This window comes from Kryptolebias marmoratus, linkage group LG7, assembly GCF_001649575.2.
Source record: "Kryptolebias marmoratus isolate JLee-2015 linkage group LG7, ASM164957v2, whole genome shotgun sequence".
In the NCBI taxonomy this organism is placed as follows: domain Eukaryota; kingdom Metazoa; phylum Chordata; class Actinopteri; order Cyprinodontiformes; family Rivulidae; genus Kryptolebias; species Kryptolebias marmoratus.
This window is the reverse complement of record NC_051436.1, coordinates 6,274,513-6,300,542: the sequence shown is the minus strand read 5'-3', so window position 1 is coordinate 6,300,542 and position 26,030 is coordinate 6,274,513. Positions and strand designations below refer to the sequence as shown.

General features: G+C 45.5%; 1 protein-coding gene and 1 long non-coding RNA gene across 8 annotated transcripts in view; both read left to right on the top strand.

Annotated features, from left to right (window-relative positions):
• The first annotated feature begins 6 nt into the window (after positions 1 to 6).
• Positions 7 to 16,264, top strand: LOC108234868 (transmembrane protein 151A). The gene is made up of 6 exons (XM_017414448.3): positions 7 to 374; positions 9,763 to 10,107; positions 10,530 to 10,664; positions 10,752 to 10,891; positions 10,998 to 11,037; positions 11,556 to 16,264. Exons 1-6 carry the CDS (start codon positions 306 to 308, stop codon positions 12,774 to 12,776), a joined length of 1,950 nt encoding a protein of 649 aa, XP_017269937.1. The 5' UTR covers positions 7 to 305; the 3' UTR covers positions 12,777 to 16,264.
• Positions 16,265 to 22,089: 5,825 nt separating this feature from the next.
• The window catches only part of LOC112450447, a 52,651-nt gene continuing 48,710 nt past the window's right edge, over positions 22,090 to 26,030 (top strand). For 2 of the 7 annotated variants that reach the window (XR_005233356.1, XR_003039079.2), the window contains exons 1-2: positions 22,090 to 22,273; positions 23,520 to 23,778. This is a non-coding gene — a long non-coding RNA (uncharacterized LOC112450447). Of the gene's footprint in view, positions 22,274 to 23,519; positions 23,779 to 25,129; positions 25,857 to 26,030 lie in introns of those variants that run through there. The other 5 variants (XR_005233360.1, XR_005233361.1, XR_005233358.1 and 2 more) reach the window with 3 other exon arrangements.

Below are 26,030 nucleotides of genomic sequence, written 5' to 3'. Positions count from 1 at the left end.
TTTTTTTTTCTTCCCTTCTTCTTCTTCTTTGACCGAAGAATGGAGCCGGTCCGACACCAGCCGTGAGCGGGTCAGAGGAAGAGGAGGTGGAGGAGGAGGAGGAGACGCGGGAAGGACACCAGCAGATGCCGCTTCCCCTCGTTTGCCGCAGGCCGCGCAATCGCCGTGAAACCGGACCCCGACCTGCGGCGGCGGATGGGGTGACCGAGCTCCCTGCCGCTCCGCCGGGGAGGACCCTCCTCCTCCCGCCTTCGGACGGTACCTGCCGGCTGGGAGCCGCCTGAGGAAGAGAAAGGGGGGTAAAAATGCAGACGGAGGAGGAGACGGCCGCCGCAGAAGAGCCCATCTTGGAGGAAGGGTCGGGACGAGAGCAGGTAAGGACGTTTTTGTTTACACCGGCCCAGAGCTCCTCCAAGCACTTTCTGCTGTTATTCCCAAACAAACCACGGTTCCTGCTCCGCACTGGAGCAGGAATATTCATTAAATAATAAATAAATAAAAAAGCATGTCCTGTTTTCGAGCAGCAAGGACGCAGAGAAGGACCTTGATTGTTTATCTGAATTAGAACCAGGCTGTGTGTGTTTTTTAAAAAAAACCCTGTTAAAAATAAACAAGTCACACTAAAGGGTTACATCACACACACCAGCCTTACATCCAGATTTACATAATCACACGTAATGTGAGTAAAATCACAGGACTACACCTCCTCAGCATCTGGCCACATTATTTACTTTAACTCCTTATAATTTACATTAACTTCACATGTGTTTAATGTGCTTACGTGCTAATAACAAGACTGAACAGTCTTAGCATCCGTTTTGCTAATTTTTAAATCATTAAATGACTTGTTTTTCAATTCTCTGTAACAGTTATAGTATAAATATATCATAAAAACTGGGTTTTTATTTGTAACTTGATATCTGGAGATTATCTAAGGACCCCTGCTTGGTGTTGGGTGACCCACATTGGGGTCTCGACCCCAACTTTGGGAATCATTGCTTTAGAGCACAGCTACTCCAATGTGCTCTGATAAGCATTCTCCTTTCTGAATTATATATATGTATATACGTAAACGTAACCTGCTCGTCATCAATAACTGTAAAATAAAAAGCTCTAATCAGCTTCAAACATGTCTTCAAGGAAAGAAAATAGCTTCCTTTCGCAGTCTTAAGTGGGAGTAACTCGTTTTTCCTGCAACCCAAGACTAATGACGAGAAATACAGACTGTAGCACTAACGTCACGATAATTTAAAGACATAATGTGGAGCTGGCTTGTTAAATGACACCTTTCGGTTTATCCCGCCGCTCTCCTCCGTCTTCGTTCACGCCTTCGCTGCAGACGGCGCGACGTAATGCGATGATTTCAGCCTCCCATCTGTTTCCTGCCTCCATCACTCTCCACCTGCCTACTTCCTGTTTGGGATCTGGCTCTTGCGGGGTTGAACTGGCGGCGGTGGCGTCTCGCTCCACTTTTGCCTCCACCTCCCCCCGGGCTCCCGTGCGCTCATGCCTCCCGTTAACTTCGTTTGCTCCCGGGTCCACGAGGAGTTCGCCTCCGCGCTCGTAATTGCAGATGAGTCAGCTGCACGGAAAGGCGATAACGTTTTTAATCATTGGATCTTCAGGTGATTAGCTAACCCAATTCAAGATGGCCGCCACAGCTTAGAAGCCACAAAAATGGTTCTAACTCCTTACAGGTATTCGGTTGAAAAGTGGTGTGGCTGTAGTGTTGTCATTCACAACACATGCTTCAAGTGCTTCATAGAGCAACACCTTTGCTTAAAACTTTGACTTTACCTGTTGTTTGTCTGTTAGCGAAATATCTCAAGAACCACTGGATAAGATTTTATTAAATCTTTCAGGAAATAACTAATAGATGTACCTCTAAAGTAAGTTCTTTCGGCCGCTCCCTTCTTCAGAGGCTTGCCACAGCGAGCAAACTCGCACTCACGCAGACGATTTGGCAATCATTTTACGCCGGACGCCCTTCCTGCCTGCACTCGAACCTGCAACCTCAGGATTACAAGAACGCAGCACTAACAGCCGATCCACCGCGGTGGCCCTCCAATAGACGTTCTCCTGCAACTGAGTAAATTTCAGAGCCGATCAGATTTAAGCTGCTCGCCACGACTTGCCAGTAGCCGACACAGAAATGGCTCCAGCGCAGTGAAATTTAAAATTTCATATAGTAGTAGCTGAGAGTCGTTCCCAACGCGTGCTCCGAGCGTGACGTTACCTTCAAGCCTTGACCAAAATGGCTGCAACGTCATCATTTATAATAACGTGATCCTACTTGTAAACTGTGTTGTGGAAAGTTGTGGGCGATATGCAATCCTGCCAGGGATCGTGGAGGTAAACCAGGCACCAACATGGCCGACAGTGATGTCATCGAACACGTGGATGAGCGTCGTGCTGGGCGAAATGACGCTGGAAAAGTGTCCATCGTGCCGCTTGTCTTCTATCGTCTCTAACATAATTTAATCAATTATTCATGCAAATATTTCATAAAGCAGGCTACGATGACTGTATTAGTGTTGTCACTTTGCGTACTCAGTTTATAGAAGTGATAAATAAGAATAACAAATAACTATTTGCTTTACGGCATTTAACTCCTGAGTCCTGAAAGACGGAGACGCAGGAAGTGTCGTCCCCGGGGTGGAGACGGCTACGCAGGCAGCCCAAGAAGGAGGACTTTTACCGAAACGAGGCGGCACGTCTGCGACTTGGTTACATTTTGGGTTCAAGAAGTCCGTTCCAGTTCCAAGACCCGTTTCCTCGTCGGACGCCAACACGACGAACCTCTTCTGTCGCCTAAAGAAGAACCACAAAGAAGAATACGCGACGACCCCAAATAGTGCGAGGGTCAGGCAAGTTGTAAAAGAGCCGGGAAAAGCTGCGAGAAGAAAAACTCCAGCCAGCCGAAGGTGACGGAGTCATCTGTTGTCTTTCAATGCATAAATGTTGCTGAGCTAAAACGCAGCAGCTCTCATTTGTGAAAGTTCAGTTAAACGTCGAAGTAAAGGTTGAAGAAAGTAAGCAATGGTATTATTTTGTCATATTTTTCAGAGATTAACTGAAAACGTATTTAATTGTGATATATGATTTTTTTTTTTTTTCCATATCGCCCGGCATTAGATGAGAGCCTCAATTTCCGGGGATGTTTTTCTTTTTCCCCGTTGGCCCGTGGAGTCCAGATAGGCAAAAATGAAACAAAAACGGATGCTTCCAGACTAATCCTGAGTGAAAGACTTCTGCAGCACGACCAGGATGCAGAAAGAGGGGGATCAACTGAAACCACAGAGAATGAGAATAACCACAGTTCTGTGAAAGCCCCGCTGAGATGTGGGAAACCATCCAACGTGGTCGAGTTTGAGCTCCGTGCCAAGAGGAAACAGTCGAGGCTGCATTTCTGATTCAGGCGCTTCAAAATCTACAGAGTGAATGTCTGAATATCTTCACAACCGACTGGATTTAATTTAGCTTCACTTCCCCCCCCCCGCTACTGTCTCGGTATCCGGCATTAATCTTCGCCTTTTCTGCACAAGTCCCGTGTACGTGCAGGCTCTTTTTTTAATAATTATTATAGTTAGATGGTCCTCAGTAGACAAGCACCAAGAAAACCTTGGGGAATTCGTCTCAGCAGGAGTTTCACTGGTTTAAACTGTAGCTGCTGCTTTCATCGACTTCCATTTACGAAAAGGAGACTCACTGATAACCGTCCTCTCAGTAAGGGACGACGGAACTGATGTGCGGTAGCGTTGCGAGCGTATGATGACACATTACCTCTACAGTAAATGCTAATAATTTATTTGCCATCGCAGCACAGTTATAGATACACCCTGACATCCTCAAATGACTCAATCCAGTTTCGATGAAAGGCGAATCGTTTTAACAGCGGCGCTCTGCAGGCATCAGCGGCACATTTTCCTCACTTCCCCACCTCATTTTGCCACCCACACACACACACACACACACGCATACACACACCAGGACTGCTAATTATAGCTGCTTCAGTCACACCTAACCAGCTGAATCAGTTCGAGCTGAGAGCCTGAGTGGGAGAGAGCAAATCTATTAGGCGCTTTATACACAAAGGGATGTGTGGAGATAATCTGCTCGGTGCACAGGTACTTTCAATTTTTACAGTGTACACGTGAGCTGAGAGGAAATGTTCAAATACGACCAAGCAGAGCTCCTTATGGGCCTAACATGTTGCCGAGTTTTGTTATAAAATCCGCATTCAAAACCGAATGCGGCTGATGCAAATGGAGTTAATAAAATAAATAAAAAAAAGATATAAAAAGCCCCGGGTTAGTAGAGCTGTTTTGCTCAAGATGTTCAAAAGCCAAGCAGCAGCTTGTAGAGTGTTTGTGATGTTTGTCTCAACCTGAAGTTAAGGATTTGCGCTGGACCGCTGTGGGCTGTTTCCACGACGTTTGCAGAAATTGCACCGGGTGACGTATCGGCCCGTGTCTCGATTGGTCCGAACGTTCAGCTTAAAGGCAAAAAGGCGGCTAATGCTCCTGAGACCGAGCTGTAGTTTTTAATAATGATGATGTCGAAGAGGCTGAGAGCTTGACGCAGGAGGCTCAACAAAAATAACGTCTTTTTTTAAAAGCAGGGGTTGTTTTTTTGGCAATAGAAACTAGCTATAAAAAGATTTTTTTAAAACATCCAGTTGGTTACGAGCTTCAGGTAAACACGAGGAGCCGGGAGTAATTTCCTCAAGAACACGTCAAAGTCCAAGCAGTCAAGTTTGTCACCGAAAGCGTTCAAAATTGAGAATAATAATGTCCCGAACTGTCTTTGAACATCTCTCTGCATCATCCACCACCGTTTAAGGCTGTCTGCTAATTCAGGAGCTCCAATTAGAGGCACAAAATTGCACATTTTTCCACTTGGAAATCGTAGCGTTGATTGCACGAGTGTCGCCCAAACGTTCAGCTATAAATCGAGCCACAGTTTCCCAGGAGCATGCAAAGAAAAGTCCCGGTGTTAACGAACTCCAGGACATGAATGCCGTCCTGTCGCCAACCGCTGGGCCAGATGTAAAATATGTCTTCCAGGTTTGGAACTTTTTATGTCGACTCATTTCTGACAGCAGCAACTAAAAGTGCACTGGCAGGAATCTTCCTCTCGTTTTCAAGCCACTTTTTGCTTCGAAGCGACAAAGTGGCTCAAAGTTTAGCGATGACGTTGTTAAAAAACAGGCCCCCGGTCCCTTTGTCTCCGAAGAGCCGGCCTCGCGCGAAGCCGCTGTGGCCCGACAAACAACTGGAATGTCTCTTGTACTCCCTGTACGCCACGCGGCCCCGGAGCGTGACCTCCTGTAAGGTCGGCGGTTCTGCGGCGGTTCTGCGGCTCGGTTTGCCTCCAGGCTCCGTCGTTTTGTGCCGTGTCTTCTTTCTCGAAGAGAGCTGGCACAATAAGTGCATACAGGATGAATTTGACTCCAGTCTTGGGGCTGATTTTTTATTATTTATTTTCTGCCTGCCTCGCTGCTGAAATTGTCGAACCAAACCCCTCGCAGGTCCTTTTTTTTTTTTGTTGTCGTCGTCGTTGTTGCAACAACATTCTTTCCTTCTTGCACCATTTATTTGCAAAAGCCACTATGAAAAATACTGGAGGAGTGCTTTGAGTCAGCAATAATAATAATAATAATAATAATAAAAAAAAAAGAAAAGAAGTGAGATTCCCTGGAGTTAGGTGTAGTCTGTCACCATTTTTATTTCCTTTTTTTTGCCTTTTCTTGATTCTCTCCCCTCTGTCTCGTTTTTGTTTCCTTTCGTGCGTTGCATCCGTGGAGTTCACGACTCGTCCTCCTCACCTCCCTTCACTCTTCTCTTCGCCCCTGCACTTTTAACTCGATCAATCCACTTAAAGACGGACCTAAAGAGGATGCACGAGAGGAGGTGTGGGGTGGAGAGGCAACGAGAGAGGGGGGGGGGGGGGGTTGGAGAAGAAGCAGATTGCATCTGAAGAGAGGAGGCACTTACAGAAGAAGAAACATGATTTGAAATTGACGCTGCTGTTTAAACTTGATTTTTTTTTGGGATCCTAAAATCAGCAGTTGGTTGTTGTTTATTTTGTGGGGGGAAGGGGGGGTTGTTCTTCGAGTGACAAAGGGCTGAAAACGGCGTCCTTCATTCTGCGTCACTCCACCCTCGACGTGCCAGTTATTAGAAAAAAAACAGACGAGGGGAGGCAGAGGCTCCGTGTGAGTGCAGCCAGTCCCATTTCCCAGCAAATATCATATTGTGGCTCCACGGTGCTGCACTGAGAGGAAGATGAGAGTGCACGAGAGAGGAAGAATAAAGAGTGGTAATGACCGAGGGGGGAGGGGGGGAGATAAATGGAGGGAGAGATGTGCTGACGGGACTGGCAGACTTGACTGAGAGGAGCGAAGGACACTGGTGTCATCCCATCTGTGTTATATTTATTTATTTAAATTTCTTTTATCCTCCTTTCTCATCATCTTTTTCGTTTTCTTTTTGCTTCGTGACTTTCAGCCCGAACTCCTCACGGGACACGGAGCACGAGCCAGCTGCACGTTTTTCCCCCTGTTTCTAAACAAAACACACAAGCTTCTGGTTTTTGTTTTTTTTCGCAGCACACGCCGCCGGTCCCTCCCTCCCTCCCCTTCGTTCACCACGCATGCAAAAAAAAAAAATTGCATCAGCACCAACGTGCCGCTGATGTCGGAGCCGAGTCGGTTGTGCCGGAGAACGCTCTAGAAGCATCGTTCCCATCTAAATTATTCACATGTTCTCCTGCTGGCTGCATTACAATGCTGCGAACGTGCGTGGTGGCTCGAGTATGGATTGAGAGAAGAAAAGTCACATTAGCCCAGCTTGTGTGTGTGTGTGTTTGAGTGCACTGTAATGTGATGTCTTCACAGTGGAAGTGAAGCTGTGTGCACTTAGAGAGCAGCGTAAACAGCGCGCGTGTGTCTAATGTGCAGCACTTACCGAAGACGGGTACGCCGGGGCGGCGTAATGCCTTCCCCTCTGGTCGAGACCCCGGCCTCCGCTCTCGCTCGGAAACATGACACTGTTTACCAAACAGGAAAGTTATTAATACTTTACCAGAGAAGGGTCTTTTGGGGGGCGGTACATCAGATCTGTGTGTCTTCTTTGACGGACACCTGAAATCTTTTCCGCCCGTCAAGACGCGGTTAGATACGAACACTCGCTTTATTATTTATCACATTTTTTTTTTTTTCCCCCGGCGAGATTTGCCAAACGTTTTAGCGCGCTTAAAAGGACTAAACGGGGCAGGTGTGAAAGAAGAAGGCTCGGTTGATTTTTTTTAATTTTTTTTTTATCAGAAAATATGCAAAGTGAGCGGATTAGAGGAAAAATGAAATCGGTATTTGCCGTGACCACTTGCAACAAAAATGCCACGGTTTGACTGTATTCCTGTATGGAAAAACAACAATGTTAAAACCAGATTTCTTTGCTTTTATTTAAAATCAGAAATGCAAATATTGTTACTACTGTCATCATCTTTGTCTTCTCATTTTTAGCCATCTCAGCTGTAGTAACGATGTGACAAAAAATTAAAAAGAAAGGTGGTTTTTGTCACCAGGACTTTTTACCACAGTGTTACAGTTTGAAACCAGTAATCGGTCCAAGCTTAGTGACCACATTTTGCAATCAAAGCAACCTCAGTTATAGATCAGTGGTGTCCAGTCCTGGTCCTGGAGGGGCCACTGTCCTGCAGGTGTTAGATGTTTCTCTGCTGTGACTCACCAGATCTGAGTGACTGAGTGATTAACAGGCTTCTGCAGAGCTTGAAGATCTGCTGAAGAGCAGGGAAACATCTAAAACCTGCAGGATAACGGTCCTCCTGGACCAGGACTGGACACCACTGTCACAGGTGCACTTGCACAAAGTCACAAATTCAGGTTTTAGTAACCAGTTACACCAACCAGACGACGATGATGATTGTCATTTTTATATACAGGTTAAACCATTAACAGAAACAGCTCCATGAGGCTTAAAACTGGCCATGGAACAATAAAACTGCCTCCGAGGTGGGGTTGTGGTTTGATAGTTTCATGTTACACCGCATCAGCGAGGTCTCTGCCAGGCAGAGATCTCAGAGCAGACAGGGGTTTCAGCTTTATGCCGTTCAGATTCTTCAAAAAAGCGTAAAAATCTGGCAACGTTGGGGATCGTAGATTCACCGGTCAGTTCAAGAAATTTAGCAAAACGTTAGTGGCTTACTTTGAGACCCAAACACACCCAACTACTGTCCAGACATGACGGCCAAAAGTGTCATGAATGTAGATGGAGGGCTGAAGAGAACCCAAGTGCTGGCAAATGAGGAGGCAGAAGGCAGATGGACGTGAAGCTCAGGACTTTTAAATCGAGCATGAACGTGACTTAAGATAGACAGTGGGTAGACAAGACTAAGGGGAAAGAAGCAAAACAAGAAAACCCTAAAAAAAAACTAAAAGCCAAACCTTTAAAATGGAAACAAAGACCGGTACCAAAACTTTCCTTGAAAACAGAAGAACTCTGGTGCAGGAAAAGAGCAGCAGATGTTCTGGACTGATGCATGAAATGGTTGAACTAGAAGACAGTTTGTTCGAGGAAGAGCTGAAACTTGCAAACAGCAATTCATGGTTTGGTTAGCCGAACGCCACACCGTCACACAGACGCGTTGTTATCGTCAGCATGTCTACCAGTGTCACGAAAACACCGTCTGAGAGCGTAATGTTGTCTTATTACTGCTGCAGAGAGACCAGGGAAATATAAGTGCTGTTGTTGCTCCCAGATAGAGGTCCAGATTACAAGAGCGTTTGAAGAAATGACGCCATCCACACGGGGTCGGTTTAAAGAATAAAGTGTTCATCCACAAAAAAACAGCTGAATTTCACCACTGAGCGTTGTTTTAAACATGCTAAATCCACAAGGGGTGGCATGTTCAAATCATCATCATTTATGATCGCTGATCCAAAACCGACGACGTTGAATGGTGGCGGCGTTCTGCGTCCGTATCGGGAAGGAACAGCTGGTGTCAAACCGCTGCCCTCCAAGCGCTCCTTCTACTGTTGCAATTCGACGTGTTGCAGCCGTTGGGTTTGTAAGAACAAAGAGGCAAAAAGCGTCCGAACCGAGTGTAAAAATCAGCCCCTGTCTGATAGCAGACATTTTCCCTTTACTGCGCGGTCAAACAATAACAATTACTTGTCGCAGACTACAATGCACGGACCTTTAAATCTCCGGTTACTAACGTCCACAAGCAAACACAAAAAAGGAGAATTTCCCAAATCTTCACTTTGGCCGGACGTTTCATTATCAGTCGTTTTTAGTGCTATTAAACGGAGGATACGTGTGGATGAAATCGCATAACAAACTATTCGGTTTACCAGATATCTGGCTACGTGTGGACTAGGCCTCATTGTCCAAATAAATCTCCCCGTGAGTCCCTTGTCTAATTCTAAAGTAAAATAAAGTCGGTGTCATTCAGTCTCGGAGGTGATTTGTCCGACACGGAGCCCTGATCTCAGCACCATTCAGTGCGTCAGGGGTTACATGAAGATACTGAAAGATCTGAGTCAGAAACTTCCGCAGAAGAAGAACTTCTAATCGTGAAAACATTCTTACTTTACCGCTTTTTTTTCCTTCAGCACCTGCCTACAGCTTTTGCACAGCACTGTACATAGAGAATATCACAGGTTATAAGGAGCGAAACATCAATAAATGCCTTTGTGTTAACATTTGTTTCCTCCTCCTGTTTGTCGTGCCTCTGCAGCAAAGGCCGGTCCAGCAGTCTCTGGCCTCCTCTCTTTGCCGGGAGTCCCACTGGAAGTGCCTCCTCCTGACCCTCCTCATGTACGGCTGCTTCGCCACGCTGGCTTGGTGCGCTCTCTGCCGCGTGCCCGTCCTCGGCTCCTCCTCCTCCTCCGTGCCCCTCGGCACGGACGACGGCGCCACGTCGGCGGCCTACTACAACGACATCCTGCACCTGGAGAGCCCGTGCTCCAGCGGTTACGTCTACATCCCGCTGGCCTTCCTGGCCATGCTGTATGTGGTTTACCTGGTGGAGTGCTGGCACTGCTTCTCCAAGACGGCCACGCTGGCTCACGCTGAATTCCAGGTATCTCCCAAACCCAGACATAACCCCAGTTTAATGGGGTTTATTAAAAGCTTTGATATTTCACAAGGAAAGGAGGTTATTTTTAAATTCTCCTATGTTTTTGTGAGGAAAGTGATTGCCCAATCAACTGAAAATGACCCGGCCAACAAAGCTTTTTGGTCTTTGTCCAGCTCTATTATTAATATCGTCTATTAAGGTGCTAATCTGCTTCTGCCACAAAAACAGAAATCATTACGATGTATTTTGCAGAGCCCGTTTTGCACACTTGACTATATTCAGACAATACCCACCTCATTGTGTGTGCTTGTTTTGCAATCCCCTGACACTTTAAGGCAGCCTGTTCAGATAACCCCGCTTCGGAACGTCTGAACTATCCCTTTAATGTGCATTATCAACTAAGTCGGCGCTAATCCATTTGTCAGGAAGTGTACGAGCGCGTGCAGAGGCTTCAGCAGGCCACTCCCTGTATTTGGTGGAAGGCCATCAGTTATCACTACGTGAGGAGGACCAGGCAAGTGACGAGATATCGCAACGGAGACGCGTACACAACAACACAGGTGACACACACTCCTCCTCTTCCTTTCATCGTTGCTTTTCTGTCATTTAAAAGCTGCACTGTAAACCTGTAAACCCCCCCTGTTCAGGTCTACCACGAGCGGGTGAACACCCACGCCTCCAGCTCGGAGTTCGACTACGCTCGCTACGGCGTCAAAGACGTGTCGAAGCAGCTGCTGGACCTGGAGCGGCACCCTGCCGTTCGCCTTCGCTTCACGAAGTGTTTCAGGTACGTCGCATTCGACAATCGGCTCTGAAGCTGCTCGACTTGGAGTCCAACTTGATCCTAAAAGTCTTCGTGTTGGAACACTTTTTTTTCCTTTTGCGTGTTTTAGCTTCTCCAGCGCTCGTGCCGAAGCAGCCTACCTCACCCAGGTAAGACGGAGCAGAGAGAGCGCCGATCTAATCTTAATGCTTCCTTCTATTATTAGTTGAGAACAACCATAAATAAAAATAAGAACATAACTTCTAAGATGAAGTCAAAGGCTTAAGGTTCCTTTCATGCCAAAGATCATTTTATGTTGTGAAATGATGAGTTTCAGCTGCTTTGATCAAAATATTCAGTATGTGGCGTGAAACACTCCTAACTACCTACCACCACCCAAAATTTTAGCTCTATATATAGATATTTTTGTGTTTGCTAAGATTGGTAAGCTGCGGTGGCCATCTTGAATCGAGCTGACTTCAAAATTGAAACAAACATATACCTCCAATAATTACTTTCTGGAACTTTCATTAAAGTTCGTTTAAAAGTTTGATATATTTTGCTAACAAACAGACAAACTAACACACGTAGACACATAATCGCCCACCTTTTGGCGACAGGCGGCAGTTGGTAAGGATTATTATTTAACAAATTACTCTAAATCTGTTTCCTTCTCTGTGACTGCAAGCGAGCGCGCTTCTTCGGGGAGAACGAGGGGCTCGACGACTACATGGAGGCCAGGGAGGGCATGCACCTGAAGAACGTGGATTTCCGGGAGCACATCCTGGCATTCCACGATCCGGCCCATCAGCCGTGGTTTTCCAGGCACCGGGTCTTCTGGCTGGCCTCCGCTTTCCTGCTGTCGTGGCCGCTGCGGGTGGTGTCGGAGTACCGCACGGCGTACGTCCACTACCACGTGGAGAAGCTGTTCGGGGAGGACGAGGACGTTGGCGGGGGAGGAGTTGGCGGAGGCGTGCACGGCGGAGGGAGAGGCGACGGGGTCGAAGGCGGGACTGAGAATGGAATCCATCCCGGAGGGATCGGGATGGGAATTGGCCTGAACGGGACGAGCTACAGGGCCATCTCTCGCGTCAACACGGTGGACATGACGGAGCTGGAGTGGCACATTTGCTGTAACCAACAAATGGTCCCGAGTTACTCCGAGGCCCTCCTCATGGACTTGGACATAAGTGGAGGAACAAACCCTACGGCCTCCACGCCCATCTCCGGGCCTCCGGGCGTCACCCCGACCCAGGGCTCCCACCCGCCTCCCCTGGCTCTTCCTGTCGTCTTCAACTCCGCTTACCTCCTGCAGAGCTGCCCCAGGTGCCGGCGGACCACGTCGAGCTCCAGCCTTCCCTCCAGATTGAGGGCCCCGATGGGAACCACGGCCCTCCTGAATGCTACTGTGGCTGGGATCAGAGCGGCTGGGCCGGGAGGAGGCGGCGGTGGTGGCGGCGGCATCGGAGGACGACTGGTGCTCAGTCGGAGTGGATTCTCTCTGGGGAGACTCGGAGGCGGACGCCAAAACAGCTTGTTTCATTCAAGGAGCATGGGAGGAGGACTGGGAGGCAGCAGGGAGGACGGAGGGGGGAGCGGAGGGGGAGGAGGGAGCAGCAGCGGAGGAGGAGGAGGCGGGAGCGGAGGCTTCCTGGGGTTAGGCTCGAGACAGAATAACGAGGAGACCAGAGGGGTGCTTGAAGGAGAGGACGACGAGGAAGAGGAGGAGGTCAGGAGGAGGGAAGGCAGGAGAGGAGAGAGGGACGAGGAGGCAGAGCAGGAGAGCGCAGGGGCAGGAGAGGTGAGGGAGGGCGGCAGGGATCGTCCCCCGTCCTACCAGGACGCGTTTTTCTTCCCCGTCCTCATCATACACGGGGAGGAGAGCTGCCACGCCGGCGACGACATGTGAGAGGGAGGAAAAACGAAGCCGTCAGGGGAAGGAAAAAAAACCCCGCACAGAGCACACAGGAACGAGTCAGAGCAGAGAGGATCTGTCAGGGCCGCGATGGAAGGCAGGAGGGAAACAGGTGAAGGATAAAACAAATGAACACACGCGGCAAACCCACGAGTTCAGAGGCAGAGAGCTGCTGGAGAGAGCAGTCGCAGAATAAGACCAAGTGAGTGCAGCTGCACACAGATCGGATGGAGAAAACTTAGGGATGTGTGTTTCCAGATATATCTATGCAGGAGGAGTTGAAGTGAGAGAGCTAACAAGTCTAAAGATAGCAGCTTGGAGAGCAGCGGAGAGACACTGAACCAGCTGAGAGGTACAGGGTACACGCGTTTTCTTTTTTACAACACATCGAGACTAAACGGGCGTTCGAAGGGTTGAAGCCGTAGATTAAAACGCATCGACGCAAACCTAAAAACATTAATTCAAAAAGAAGAGGTAAACAAATGTGATAATAATAAAAACAGATTTCCAGTTTACTAATAATCCAGATTCTCCAAAAAGCAACAGAACAGAATCAGGACGACTCGAACAGCACCTGATCATTCCATCATCTGTGCTGTGCCAACAAAGGAGGAGAGGCATCGATTTTCCTCCTCGTCTCGTCACGCCGTCTTACTTCTTCCTCCATTAGCTTCCCGACCGCTCCGTCCATTACTGTTATGGAGCTGATAGTAGAGAAAAAAAAAAAGTTCATAAATCGTGGAGCGATCGCTTCCTCTGTTAGCTCTCTGATCTCTAGCGATCTTCTACACTCCGCTCTTTTTATCACGTCTCCCGGACTCCCGTTTCCCCACACGCCCCCTCCGCTCGCAGGAAAACAGGGATGGAGCGGTTCATAAAACTTTAAATAATCCGAATGTGGGTTTTTCCCTCAACAGTCAAACATTTTAATGACGTTCCCAAAGCTAAACAGGCCGGGTTCAGGGGTCACACGCTTAACAGCTGCGCCCGACGGGGGAATCAGAGACCGCACGAACCAGCTGAACGCGTCAAACTCTAACGAGGGCGACAGATTTAAGGGTAAGCTACTTCCTGTGTCCCACCCTCTCTTAGTCCTTGGCTATCTGCAACCTGATTCGGCTGCGGAAATTCAAACTAGCCTCGTCGACTGTCCCCAACTGGTGCAGACTTTGCCTAGCTGGGAATTGTGGGTAAAATCTGGCAAAAAAAAACCCAAAACATGTAGTGTGTCCTCATCTTAAGCCTGTTAACTCCGTGTTGAAGCAGCGTAATAAAAGAGGAAGAATCAACAAAACAGCAGATAGGATTCTAAGGTGTTGATCCACATCATCATAGGTGAGTCGAGTTAAAAACAATTACGATAATTTGACAAATAATGTAATAATTATAAAATATAGTGTGAATTTTAATTAATTTAACTCTTATTTTACAAAAGGAAGACCTTCACTTGTTCTCATAAAACACATGAGTCAGAAAATTGAGATATTCCCTTTTTGTCCTCAGTTTTGTAGAACCAAAGCAAAGTTAACATTTTGATAAATATTCATTTTAAATGTTAATCAGGAGGCAGGAACTCCTGCGTTCAAGAGCCGAGAAGACTTCTTCTGTTCAGGTTTGACATCGAAGAACTGTTTATCTTCTGAGCGTAAAATTAAGACAGTTTCTTTTTTGAGAAATAAATGAAAAGCATTTTAAAATAAACAACTTTTCTTCATCTATTGTCAAAAAAAACCCTCAGCTTCAACCCAAGATGCAAATAAAGTCCAAATGCTGGATTATTTAGTAATAATGCATGCTACTTCCTGAGTGGTTAAAAAGTATTTAAAAAAAACAGAACAAAGCAAATAGAAAACAAAAACCGAACCCAACCATAGGTTTTATGAACCATTCCATCCCTCCGAGTGAAACCTTTTCAGTCAGAACATGTTCAATTCACCGCTGAGTTTGTCTTTTATGTCCTTCCTTCTCGGCTTTTCTCATAAAAATTTAAAATAAAAATGAAGCCACGAGTATCCAATAAAGCAGTGGTTCCCAAATTCAGGGTCAGGGCTCCACTGTGGGCCATGAAAGACAAACCGAGGGTCTTCAGATAATCTCCAGAAATCAAATTACATCTTAAAAGTTCCTTGTAATGTCATATTTTATCAATATTTTTACTCTGAGTAAAAAAAGTATCCATGAACTAAACAAAATAATATAATTAAGACTTTTTTGGCTCAAGGTTTGGATCTTAAATCATTGGTAGTTTGGCTTCTGCTGCTGAAGCTGGAAAGTTTGTGACGACGTCCAGGAGAGTCTGTGGACTGATTTCACCTTGCTTTACTCCTTGTATCACATCACCTGGTGGGTTAGGTTTTCCCCTTAAAGATCACATTTAATAAAACCAGACACATCAACACTCTGAATGAGATCTTTACCCTCTTTAAAAAAACAAGATCTGAACAGCCTGTCGTTCGATAAGACGAGCCTGCAAATAGAAATAAATCAGAAGATGTTCATTTCTACGAGTTACATCAGCAGTGGTAGGTCTGTAAAGTAGGTAATAAAACCAATAACTGAACCTTTTCTCCTGATATTAGTATAAACTTTTATCAAAGAGGTGAAAAATTTACCACTTTCGTCTCTTTTGTGTCCAAAATGTCGGACTGCGTGTGAAGTAACGATCGAGCTGTCGAGCCTAGCGGGGCATTCCTGACTTATAACGGCTTTTTATCTTCGGTGCAGATGGGGTATTAAAACGACTCCCACTCGATGGCGGCGGCGATCGTTTCCCGGAAAAAAATAAATAAAGATAAAAGAATGGCTTCGGTCAGGTTGTGCCAAGCTGCTACCTTCTGGATCTGAAGGATAACCGTCAACAACAACAAAAATAAAAGTGCGCTCAAAATTATTGCCTGAATGTAAAACGTGTTAGAGGTTTGCAGGCATAGAAATGCATGGAAACACGCTGCTAGTAACATCGCTAATTATAGCCGCATTCTCTGCCGAACAGTAGTGAGCCGTGAAGATTCAACATTTAAAAATAAAAACATAAAGACAAGGTCACAGACAGGAATCCTCAGGGATTCGGAGGTTTGTCCTACTTTGTTCCTGGAAATCCAAGTCCAGGAAGGGCAGTTTGCGCGCTCGGCCATCTGTGTTTGTGTTTTACCTTCCAAAAAAAAACAAAAAAAAAAGCACACCGAACCCGCTGCAGTAGTGAGAGACATTAGTTAGACGAGCTTTTCTGAACCGTCCCGACCAAAAAAAAAATTATTCAGCCAATTTCCCCACTGCCTCCTTCCTGCTCTCCCTGCGTCCTTTTTTTTTTTAAAAAAAAGAAGAAGAAGCACATTCACGTTTAGAAAGTTAAGAAAATATAAATAAAACCAGTCATCCGAGGAGCGGACATGTGGACCAAACCAATCCGTCCGACTTCAGCGGAGACAGAACCGAGCTGGGGGGGAGACGGACGCTCTGGATTAAAAAAAAAAAAAAAAAAATAGAAGTGGAGCATAACCGCCGGCCTGGTTCGACGTAGAGGACACGAAACTCGCTCTGACACACATTCGCGAGCTCCGAATCTGGGTTCTTCTGTAGCTTTTTGGGGACATCGAACCCAAACGGGCACAAGACGAGTGACGGCAGCGGGGGGACCGGACCGGGACCGGACGTGTGACATCGAGGACAGTTATTTTTACACAATTATTCACTTCTTCAGTATCTTCGACCCGTGGTTAAGATTGTCTCCATGATTGTCCACAAATATAATGACGCACTCGCCACGCTGCTGTACTCATTTGTCTGTAAACTCATGTGTGGCTTTAGGAGGTTGTTTTTGCTCATCACGTGCGATTAAGGCCCCGTTTACACTGCAGCGGATATTTATTTTTTTGTCCGTACACGTATTTTTACAAAAATGTTGGGCTGTGAGTTTCAAACATTTAAAGTTTAAATGTTTTATGAATGAATTTTATGGATGAATTAGAGCAGGGGTGTCAAACCCAGTGACACAAGGGGGCCAAAATTAAAAATTTGGTCCTAGCCAAGGGCCGATCACGATCAATATTTATTAAAAATGACATAAATTAACCTCAGTTTTAGATGTATTATGTCAAATCATTCATATAGAAATATCAATGACCTTTTCCCAGTTACAGATTATACAGAATTTAGAGCAAACAGACTTTAATGAACACAGACAAATAGATCAAACTTCAAAAAGCTCAACATTAGCAGTCATTTCTTACGCCTCACTCAGCTTTTAAATGAATTTTTTAACATTAAAACAGATTTTTTAAAAAAGCCATCAACAAAAACCTGATCATACAGAAATTAAAACTATATATTGTTGGCTTCTGAGTCACTGTCAAGAGAAAACTTCACTAATTAGGCTCAGTTTTTTAAAGCAAAATAAGAATCAGAGACTCGATCTGAACCAGACTGGAGGGCCGAATTAAATGTTACAGAGGGCCGGATCTGGCCCGCGGGCCTTGAGTTTGACACGAGTGAATTAGAGTAATGTTGTCAGTGACCGAGTTATTTATAAACACCTGTAAACTACAGTTTATTTTGAAAGGATTATAGAGCTGAAACCACAGTCAGGCGTGAGCTCAGCTTCGGATCCATCCATTGGAAGGAGGATAAAGATTCCCGGCTAGCAGACGTAGCAGCAGCACACGTCTCGTTTCAGTCGAGGGTTTTTTTCGGCTGCAGGACTCGGGGGTGAGTAAGTTTACAGTTTACAGCAAATCTCCGCTGCGTAGTTGAGATCATCGTTTTCAAATAAAACCTCGAAACGAGCAACGGAGCTGAGATTAGGGCTCGTTAGGAAGCTTTCTCTGCTGCCATTTTTGTTTGCTTCTAGGGTGCAGAGCGATGCTGCTACGTAATGTTTTTTTTAAAAAAAATCCTCACTTTTGAAAGCATTTTTTTACAAATATTTTCATTTTTCTCGCCCTAAAACTGTGTGAACAGGAGGCGCGAACTCAGCAGAAGAATCTCTGTATTTACTTATTTATTTATTTATTTAAAAAACATTCCCAGTAATGTGAACGGGGCCTAAAATCGGTCAACGTAGCACGTTTCCGAGTGAGAACCGTCCCTCCGGGGGTTCATTTCCGTCTGTAAAATTTTGCTGCTTTTGTATCGTCTTCATACTTGAGCAATGAGTTGAGATTGTTAAACACGAATGCCTTTGTAAAATGTACCTTTTTTTTATTTATTCTCAAATTTTTTTTTGGATTAGAATTTTCTTTATTTGGGGGGAAGTTTTAATTAGCTCCTAGCGAGCCGGATGGTTTGGGTATTTATTTTGTCGTTACCTTACGTTGAAGCAGGTGTTCAACACTTGGTGTTATCAGATATTGACATGCCGTTTCGTCACCTGGGGGGGGGCTCCGGGTGAATTCTGTGCCCACGACGTCTCACCGCGGACATCGCGTCTGCTTGCATGTTTCAATCACAGCCGTAAAGTAGCCGACACGGCGTCTTATTTTAGTCGTATTAATCCACAAACTCCTCATCAGCTCGCACTTCGTCTTAAAGGGGTAGTTCGGGTTTAGATCGTTGAGGGAGGTTTTGTCGAAAACTCGTCTTCGGATCTCTAAATGACCCCGGTTTGGAGAAATAGGTTTAATTCGGAACCAGATTGACGAGCTAACAGCTAATCCACGGATCACCAAGCCCTTTCTATAAGTGCAAATACCAGCAGCAACAGCTAGCTGTAGCACTTTTGGGGGAAATATCGTTATATTTCTGCAGAAATAATGGTGGAATGTGAAATTGGTGGCGATTTAAAAGGTGGTGAAATAAATGGCATTCGCTTGGACTCCAGAACGTTAAAGACTGGAGCTGTTTTTAGACGGCCTGACCACAGAACCTCGCTTCAAAAGACCTGAACTGTCCCTTTAACACAGACGCGCTTTGAAAGCATCGAATCGTCCCGCTAAGTTGCCTTTTTTTTTGTTTTTGTTTTTTTAAATCCACGTTGCCCATGTTTTTTGCTCAGGATTTCAGCTAATGCGTTCAGGTGTCGCCGCAAGGAGAGAAAAAAAAAAAACCAGATCGCAGGGAAAACCTTACGTAGGTTCCTTACGGCAGATAAAAGCCGCGCAGTGGCGTGATCCGTGCCGTGAAGCGGAATATAAACGGGGCCTACGTGGAATGGTGGGGTGTGGTTTTAATCCAAGCTGAATGTTTTTTGTAACGTTCTTGGTTCATTCGGGCGAACGCAGCTTTTGTCCACTAGATGGCAGCAAGAGAAGCCACTTAAGCCTAGGGCGCACCTGCACACGCACACACACACACACATATATTCCTGTCAGTGATATCGAACCAGATGTGTTTAACCGTCAGGAAGAAGTCGCGTCTCTGATGGCGCCGCTTGTTTAGTTTCCAGATCAGACTGCGGCATGACGGCGTCGCCGATCTCTTCAGGTTTTTTTTTCCCTGTGACGGTGACCGAATGTGTCGCTCGCGCTTCTGGCTGCTCCCCCCCCCCCACCGTTAGACTCAGAGCGTTTTACATTCGCGGCCGTCTGCAGCATAACGACACACGCACACAAAAAAAGCGATCCGTTTGTAGCGGGGCGGGGCAGGGGGTGGGGAAGAGACCAGTTTGGGTTGTGATCTGAGTTTTTCCCAAGAGCAAAAAAAAACAAAACATGTCTTCTGAGGAGTTTCTGTGGATATAAGATCTACACCTTCGAACCATCACCTGACTGTATCATGTAATACTCTTAACAAATATGACCAATGTATTGTTGTCTATACTGTCACTGTTGTGCTCCTGTTAAACACTGTAAAAACAACAACAACAACAAAAAAACCATGTAAAGAACTGGTTTGACTGAGTCACACTGCAGTTTGAGCTTTTATTTTTCATGTAAATTCTATAAACTGACTCTATTCTATCCACCGTGTTTCACTCTGTTGTTCTGCGGAACCGTAAAGTTTGAAACGGAGGCCATCTTTGGTTGGGGAATTGACGAATCTGTAGCCTTTTTTTTTTTTTTTGGGTCAAACCCCCGTAGAGGGTTTCGTAGATCTCGTGCTCAGACGACTCTGCGAGCCACTGCGACGCCAACGTTTAGCTCAATATCTGTGAAACTTGAGGTCTAAGGTTGATTAGCTGTGGCAGCCATCTTGAATCAGTTGTACGCCGAGTGATTCCTTTAGGAGTTTCATTTTCGATTTGTCTCCCGACACGTAAAGTTTAGTAGACTTTGATGTGTTTTTTTAGTGATAGCCCCAGTACCCGATGTTGGTAATTTAGGAAAATTTTGGCTCGAGTTTCCGGCGCCCTCGAAAGGTCATGACAATGAACCGTTTCTTAAAAGAAATGTAAGAAATGTAGACAAAACAAATATGTTCGAAAAGCACACAAACGTGAGCTTTCAAACAGACCCGACGTGTTTTACCGACAATCAAACGGTAAACAGCCACGTTTCCCTGAAAAACACAAAAGAGGCAAAACGGCAAACACGTCGGCGTTTGGTTTCGGGGGAAGGGAACAGACGGGGGCGTTTGCTGCTCGTCTCCGAGGAGAGAGAGAGAGAGACGTTGACGCTCTGAACTTCAGTCGGCTCCCGCGGTTTAAAGAGCAGCTCGGCGTCGCGATTCGTCGAAATCTGCATGGGGAGTCACATCATCTGAAGGGGCCCTTTGTGAAAACACGTCCCTGTGATGTCGTTCTTCCTGAGCGTTTAAGGACCGCAATACAAAACCCGACCTGTCGGAGACGAGAAACGCCTTTAAAGACGGGGACGTGAAGCGTTTTGGTTGTTGGGTTCTGTTGCTTCAGAACCACCGCAGGTTTGATCAACGTTGGCGCCGACTGAGGATCCGTCTGTTCGCTAAACGTGTTGCGTAATGGAGTGCCTTCGTGTTTCTCTCGCAGAAACGTGCACGTTGGGTTCATTGGTTACTCGTTTGTCTCGTTCGTCCCTGGGCGTCCCTGTGATGGACCGGCGTCTCGCTAGCGTTTTCATTTATATATATTTTCCTTTATTTAAACCCACTGAGGTCAAGATGTCATTTGCAAAAGGGGGACTTGGCCACGCCCTGTTTACACAAGAGCCATCTTAGTGTTTATTGAGGCAAAGCAACAAGATAAAACTGCGTTTCCATAGATACGGCTGTTCTCATTGAAGCTGTAGGTTCCATACTCGGCAGAAAATAGCGAACTATCGTACCGTCGCTTTAAAATGATTGTATTTCGACTCAAACTGTCGTATGTGCTGAGAGCGGTGAGCTGCCTCAGAGGGGGGTGGGGGACTTGACCTTAAAACTGTCGTGCAAAAAGGGGAAATATCGCATATCTGGCAACGCTGACGCCGGGCTTTCGACGAGGCGCTCGTGCGGTCCGGAGCGTCTGAACAGCTCCATCCAAAATGGTGGGTTTGTTTGGACTCGACAGCGGAGGTGGCGGTTCTGCCGCGTGTTCGAAAAGGACGAGTGGCGCAGACGGGGGGAATCTGCTCGTACAGAACGGCTGCCGACCGCGGCGCTTTCACACGTAGGCGGCTTCCTCTGAAACGGCTGAAAATCCCTCTGACGCCTGGCTTCGGACGGCTTCGGTCTCAGAGGTCGCGTGAACGAATGGCCGAACCGCAGCAGGAAAAAAAACCCGGCGTCAAACAAGTCGAAAAAAGACCGAAACACCTTAAAGACGGTGGCACATTAGTGGATTCACGTTGCATACTGTGAAGAAATGACCAGAAGAGAATCAAAGAAATAAGATCCGATGGTTTGACTTCATTCCGGAGATGATTCCATGTGGTTCCAGCGCTCGTTTCACCCTTTCCGTCTGAACGTGGGGAATATTGAATATGTCCTGAAGTAAAGGTGAGTAATGAAGAAAAATTAAAGTCGACCGCCTTCATCGACTGTTTATTGTTGCCGCACGCTCACAGATTAAGTTCCGCTGCTCCGGCTGAAACACGTGCTTGAATCAGCAAAAACTCCAGAATCCCGTGACGCCGTGCTCCGCCCTCTTTAAGGGGCGGAGCCAAGGATCTATACGAGCGGACACTTCTTTTGTTCGGGGCTTCTGCTTCCGGCTTCATCTTTAAGACGTCCCAGCGCTGGGCCTTGTTCTAACTCTCTGCCTCGTTCGAATAAATAGTTAAGCTGTAGATCCTTCGTAGCGTCATCCTTGAAGGATAAACTGTCCCGAGTTCTCCCTGCCCCGGGGGGGAAACGACCGGAAGTGAGCGGAAAACAAACAAACAAACAAACAACAACATCCTACAAATCACAACGACTGAAGCATGATTCATGAAACAGGAAACACTTTTGAACCTTTTATGTTGCAGAGCATGAGCTGACAGTGTTCGGACACTAGGGGGCAGCAGAGCTCCTGGGGCTCGGGTCAAACCAGCACACCTGATTCCAGTCAGCTTGTCTAACCTGTCCGTCTCCAGTCAGCCTCACTTCAGTTTTACTTTGGAAAACTGTAATAAATCTGCCTCCTTTTCTGGGTTTTTCCACCTCTGCACAACTTCTAATCAGTAAGTATGACTGAAATTATTCTAAATGTGGGCTTCCTGACTGCTATTAGCTCAAACTTCTTAATTATTTAGATTTTAAGTCTTTGTAAACTACAAAATCTGTCTTTAAATTGAATCAGCCGGACTCAAAGTGGCTATGTTTACATTTATGTTTATTATACTTTTTGCTTTTTAGTAGTGATGGGCAAATGAAGCTTTTCTGGAGCTTTGCTTTGGAAAAGGTTTCATTAGTTGAAGCTTTCCAACACAGTCCTCTTTGGCGCCATCTTGTGGCAGAAAGTATGAATAACTTTGAGGTACCTGAAGTAAACAACTCAAACAACAACTGTAGAAGATCAGCACATTCTAAATATAATAATAATAATAGCGGCAGCAATGGTTGAGATATATTTGGTGCTTTTTCAAGTAATATGACAAGTTGTTTTACATTAAACTCACCTGATTGGTCGAAATCGAAATTGTTGCCGAACGAATTGCGCTCCGACGCCGAGCTTCTGAAACGCTGCTTTGTTAATAAACAGCTTAAATTTGCAGATCACTACTTTTTTAGGTCTGTTTACTGTCTGATAACTGTGTCCAATCAGGATTTCTTACCGTTTTTTAAAGTAAGATTTAGTTTTGAAGCTCAGTTTTACTTTAGTTATTGTGGTTTTTAGTACGCTTTAAAGGGTAAAATGTCATGTTTTTCCAAATTGTTACATCTGTTTCCTCAGTTCTTCTTGTTTTATTTTATTATTGCCCTAATTTCCTCAGAATTAGTAGCCACAGATTGATTTTTCAGTTTTTACCTGCTGCATGAAAAATTCTCTAAATTAAATCTGAGTTCTGTCTAGTCTGTCCTGTCCAAACTTATAATCGTAATAACTTAAAAAAAAATGTTTGTAAGGCGCTTTATGCTGTAGTTTTCATATTCTGCAAGTAGAAAATGTGTTTTAACCAGATGGAGCTTTAACTCAAAGTCTTTCAAACCTTTTTATTTTAATAATTCTTCTTCTCTCAGCTGTTCCCTCTTCAGGGGCTGAGTTGTCCTCCTCCATTTATCTGTCTTCTGTGTCCTCTGTCCTCACTCCAACTAACTGCATCCACATGTCTCCTCTTTGTCTCTAATGTCCTTCTACCAATATACCCACTGTCCCTCCTCTGCAGATGTCCAAACCGTCTCAGTCTGTCCTCTCTAACTTTCCCTCCCAGCTGCTCGACCCGCTCTGTACCTCTGATCTCTGGACAAACTCTCGTGTTTGTTTAGGCTAAAATGTTTTCCACCGGACGAGCCTTCCTGATGCGACCCCTCGCCGACACCAGAGGCACGCTGGCTTTGTGCTCCCCGGCGGCTTATTTGGCTGAACGCCTCTCATCGGACCGTTGGTGGTTCTGCTGCTGACGGCCTCTCTGATGCGTCGCAGATCCGACTCCGTCGTCTGTCTCCGCTCGGACTCGGCTGCTGTTTGTCCATCATCTTGTCCTCCTGGAGCGACACGGACAGAGGACAACCGTTCGCCGTGCAGGTAAAGACTTCTGAACAAGACGGGGGGGGAGAAATACTAAAAAGTACAGGAGAAACTCAGATGTTACACCAAAAAACCACAAAGAATTGAAGGGCAGGTAATCAGTCCTTCATCCAGTGGTTCATGAGACATTTGGGTAACAGACACACAAACAGCCTTTTGCTGGCGGGCGATAATGTTTTTGCTTCTGCTAAATGACTAAAAGGACATATTCAGTCATTCAGTTTTTACTCACCAAGACTTCTACATATATTACGACTTGTAGCCTTGCTTCTATGAGTGAAGTGTTGAAAAAACATCTTGTTACCATGGAGGCAGAGAAACAATTTTACAATCTGTGGGATTTAACTTTTAACAGATCAGACGTCTTCTTTTAGCTCTCAGGCTCTTCCAGGCTGTATGAATGTGTCCAAAAGCTGTAAAACAATTTAAAAAAATTTAAAAATAAAAATAACACATCTGGAGGATGTTGCTTTAAAATAATCACTTCTGTTCAGAAATAAAGAATGCGACAATAAAACCATAACAGGTGGCTTCTTTTGAATGTTTAGGTCCACTAACTTTAAAGTTTGGTCCTGTAGACTCTATTTTCTATATCTTGTTTACATTTTGTCCTTTTTGATCTGATTTAATTTAATCATTTATGAGTTCCATGTTTTCTAAACCCTTTGTTTCTTATTTGTTGCCCCGTTTGGGAGGAAAAAGATTCAGTTCAGGGTTTTTCTTTGCTTAAAAATAGAGTTTTAATAATTTGAGAACAATTTTTCTTTAGTGAAAACATTAAAATACTTGGAGGTACTGACTGAATGCTGCAGAATGCGTTCTTGCCTCTGACCACTCGGTGGCGCTGCAGCTCCACAGCTTCAAACCGAGCCTCGTTTTTTTTAAATCTTCTTTTCTTTTCTTTTTTTTTTTTGCTCTGAAATCAAAATAATTTGAAAACAAGAAAACGAGCCAAGCTCCACATTAAGGCTTTTCTCAAATAGCAGGAAGACTTGGTGGATTAGCAGAAATATTGGGGAAAAACACGATCTGACTGCAGCTCGGCTGTCGTTCGGTGAAAACACGTCCCGTTTCACAGACGTCAAGCCAACACCGTCGGTGAGCAGAGAGTGTTTGAAAAAAATGAAATAAAATCTGTTATCACCTGTGAAAAATGGGACATAACAGAAACTGTTGTTAGGATTATAATCCCTGAGATTCATTAAGAGCTTTAAGGAAAACCAGCAGCTTTAAATCGGAGCAGGAAGTTCAGGCTGAGCAAACAATATCTTACCTGTTGTAGATGGATCTTTGAACAGCCTCAATTGACAAGATGATAAGCGAGTCGGAGCAGAACCGGGACCAGGTGGAGCGCTGCCGCCTCAGACATTCGTACTGGTTTGTTTACAGGAGATTTTCTGGCTGTTTTGCGAGTTTAAATAACACGCAGCAGCCAGCTCGTGTGCCTCCAGGTGCACTTCCAACAGGAATATCTCAAGATTTTTACTGCAGCAATTGTCTAATTTGGAATTTATGGCGACAGCATTTTTTTTACGAACAGTTTTAAGATGAGGCCTAAAGGACTAGCTTTTAGATCATCAGTGTGGTGAAAATTAAACTCTCTTCAAAGCGAGGCTGTTCAGAAAGCTAACTACAGCAGGTAAGATACTGTTTATAACCTTCCTCAGAACCCCCTCTTCAAAAGATTCCGACTTTCCCCTTTTTTTTTGAAGCCAAACCTGTCAGACTTTAAGGGTTTCCTGTACTCCCATTTTAAAAAAACGTGACAAATCTTTGCGCCGTTAAGTCAAAACACCTCGTGTCTCTGTGCCGACGTTCATATTTTCATAATATTCACCCCCTCCTCAGCTCAGGAGGAGCAGCAGAGAGGAAACGGCGGTTAGGTCGGCGGTGTGTTTGTGGGGGGGGGTGTTGGACTTCACGCCTCACAGCGGCAGCAGTAATCTGACTCTCCCTCCTCTTCCTCCTGCGCGAGGAGTGAGGCCGAGGCCGGCGGAGCGAGGGATGAGGTGGAAGGACGGCGAAAGAGCGAGCAGCGCGGAACGAATCGGAGGCGACGTAACGAGACGTGTTTTGTCCGTTCCTCCTCTTTATTTTATTTGATTTCGTCTGTTTTTAACTGTTTGTCTCTGCTCTGCTGTTCTACGACTAACTCCTTTTTTTAAAAAAAAAAAAACCCAAACATTTAATCTTCTGCACGCCCACATCCCCTCTCCTCTCCTCTCCTCTCCTCTCCTCTCCTCTCCTCT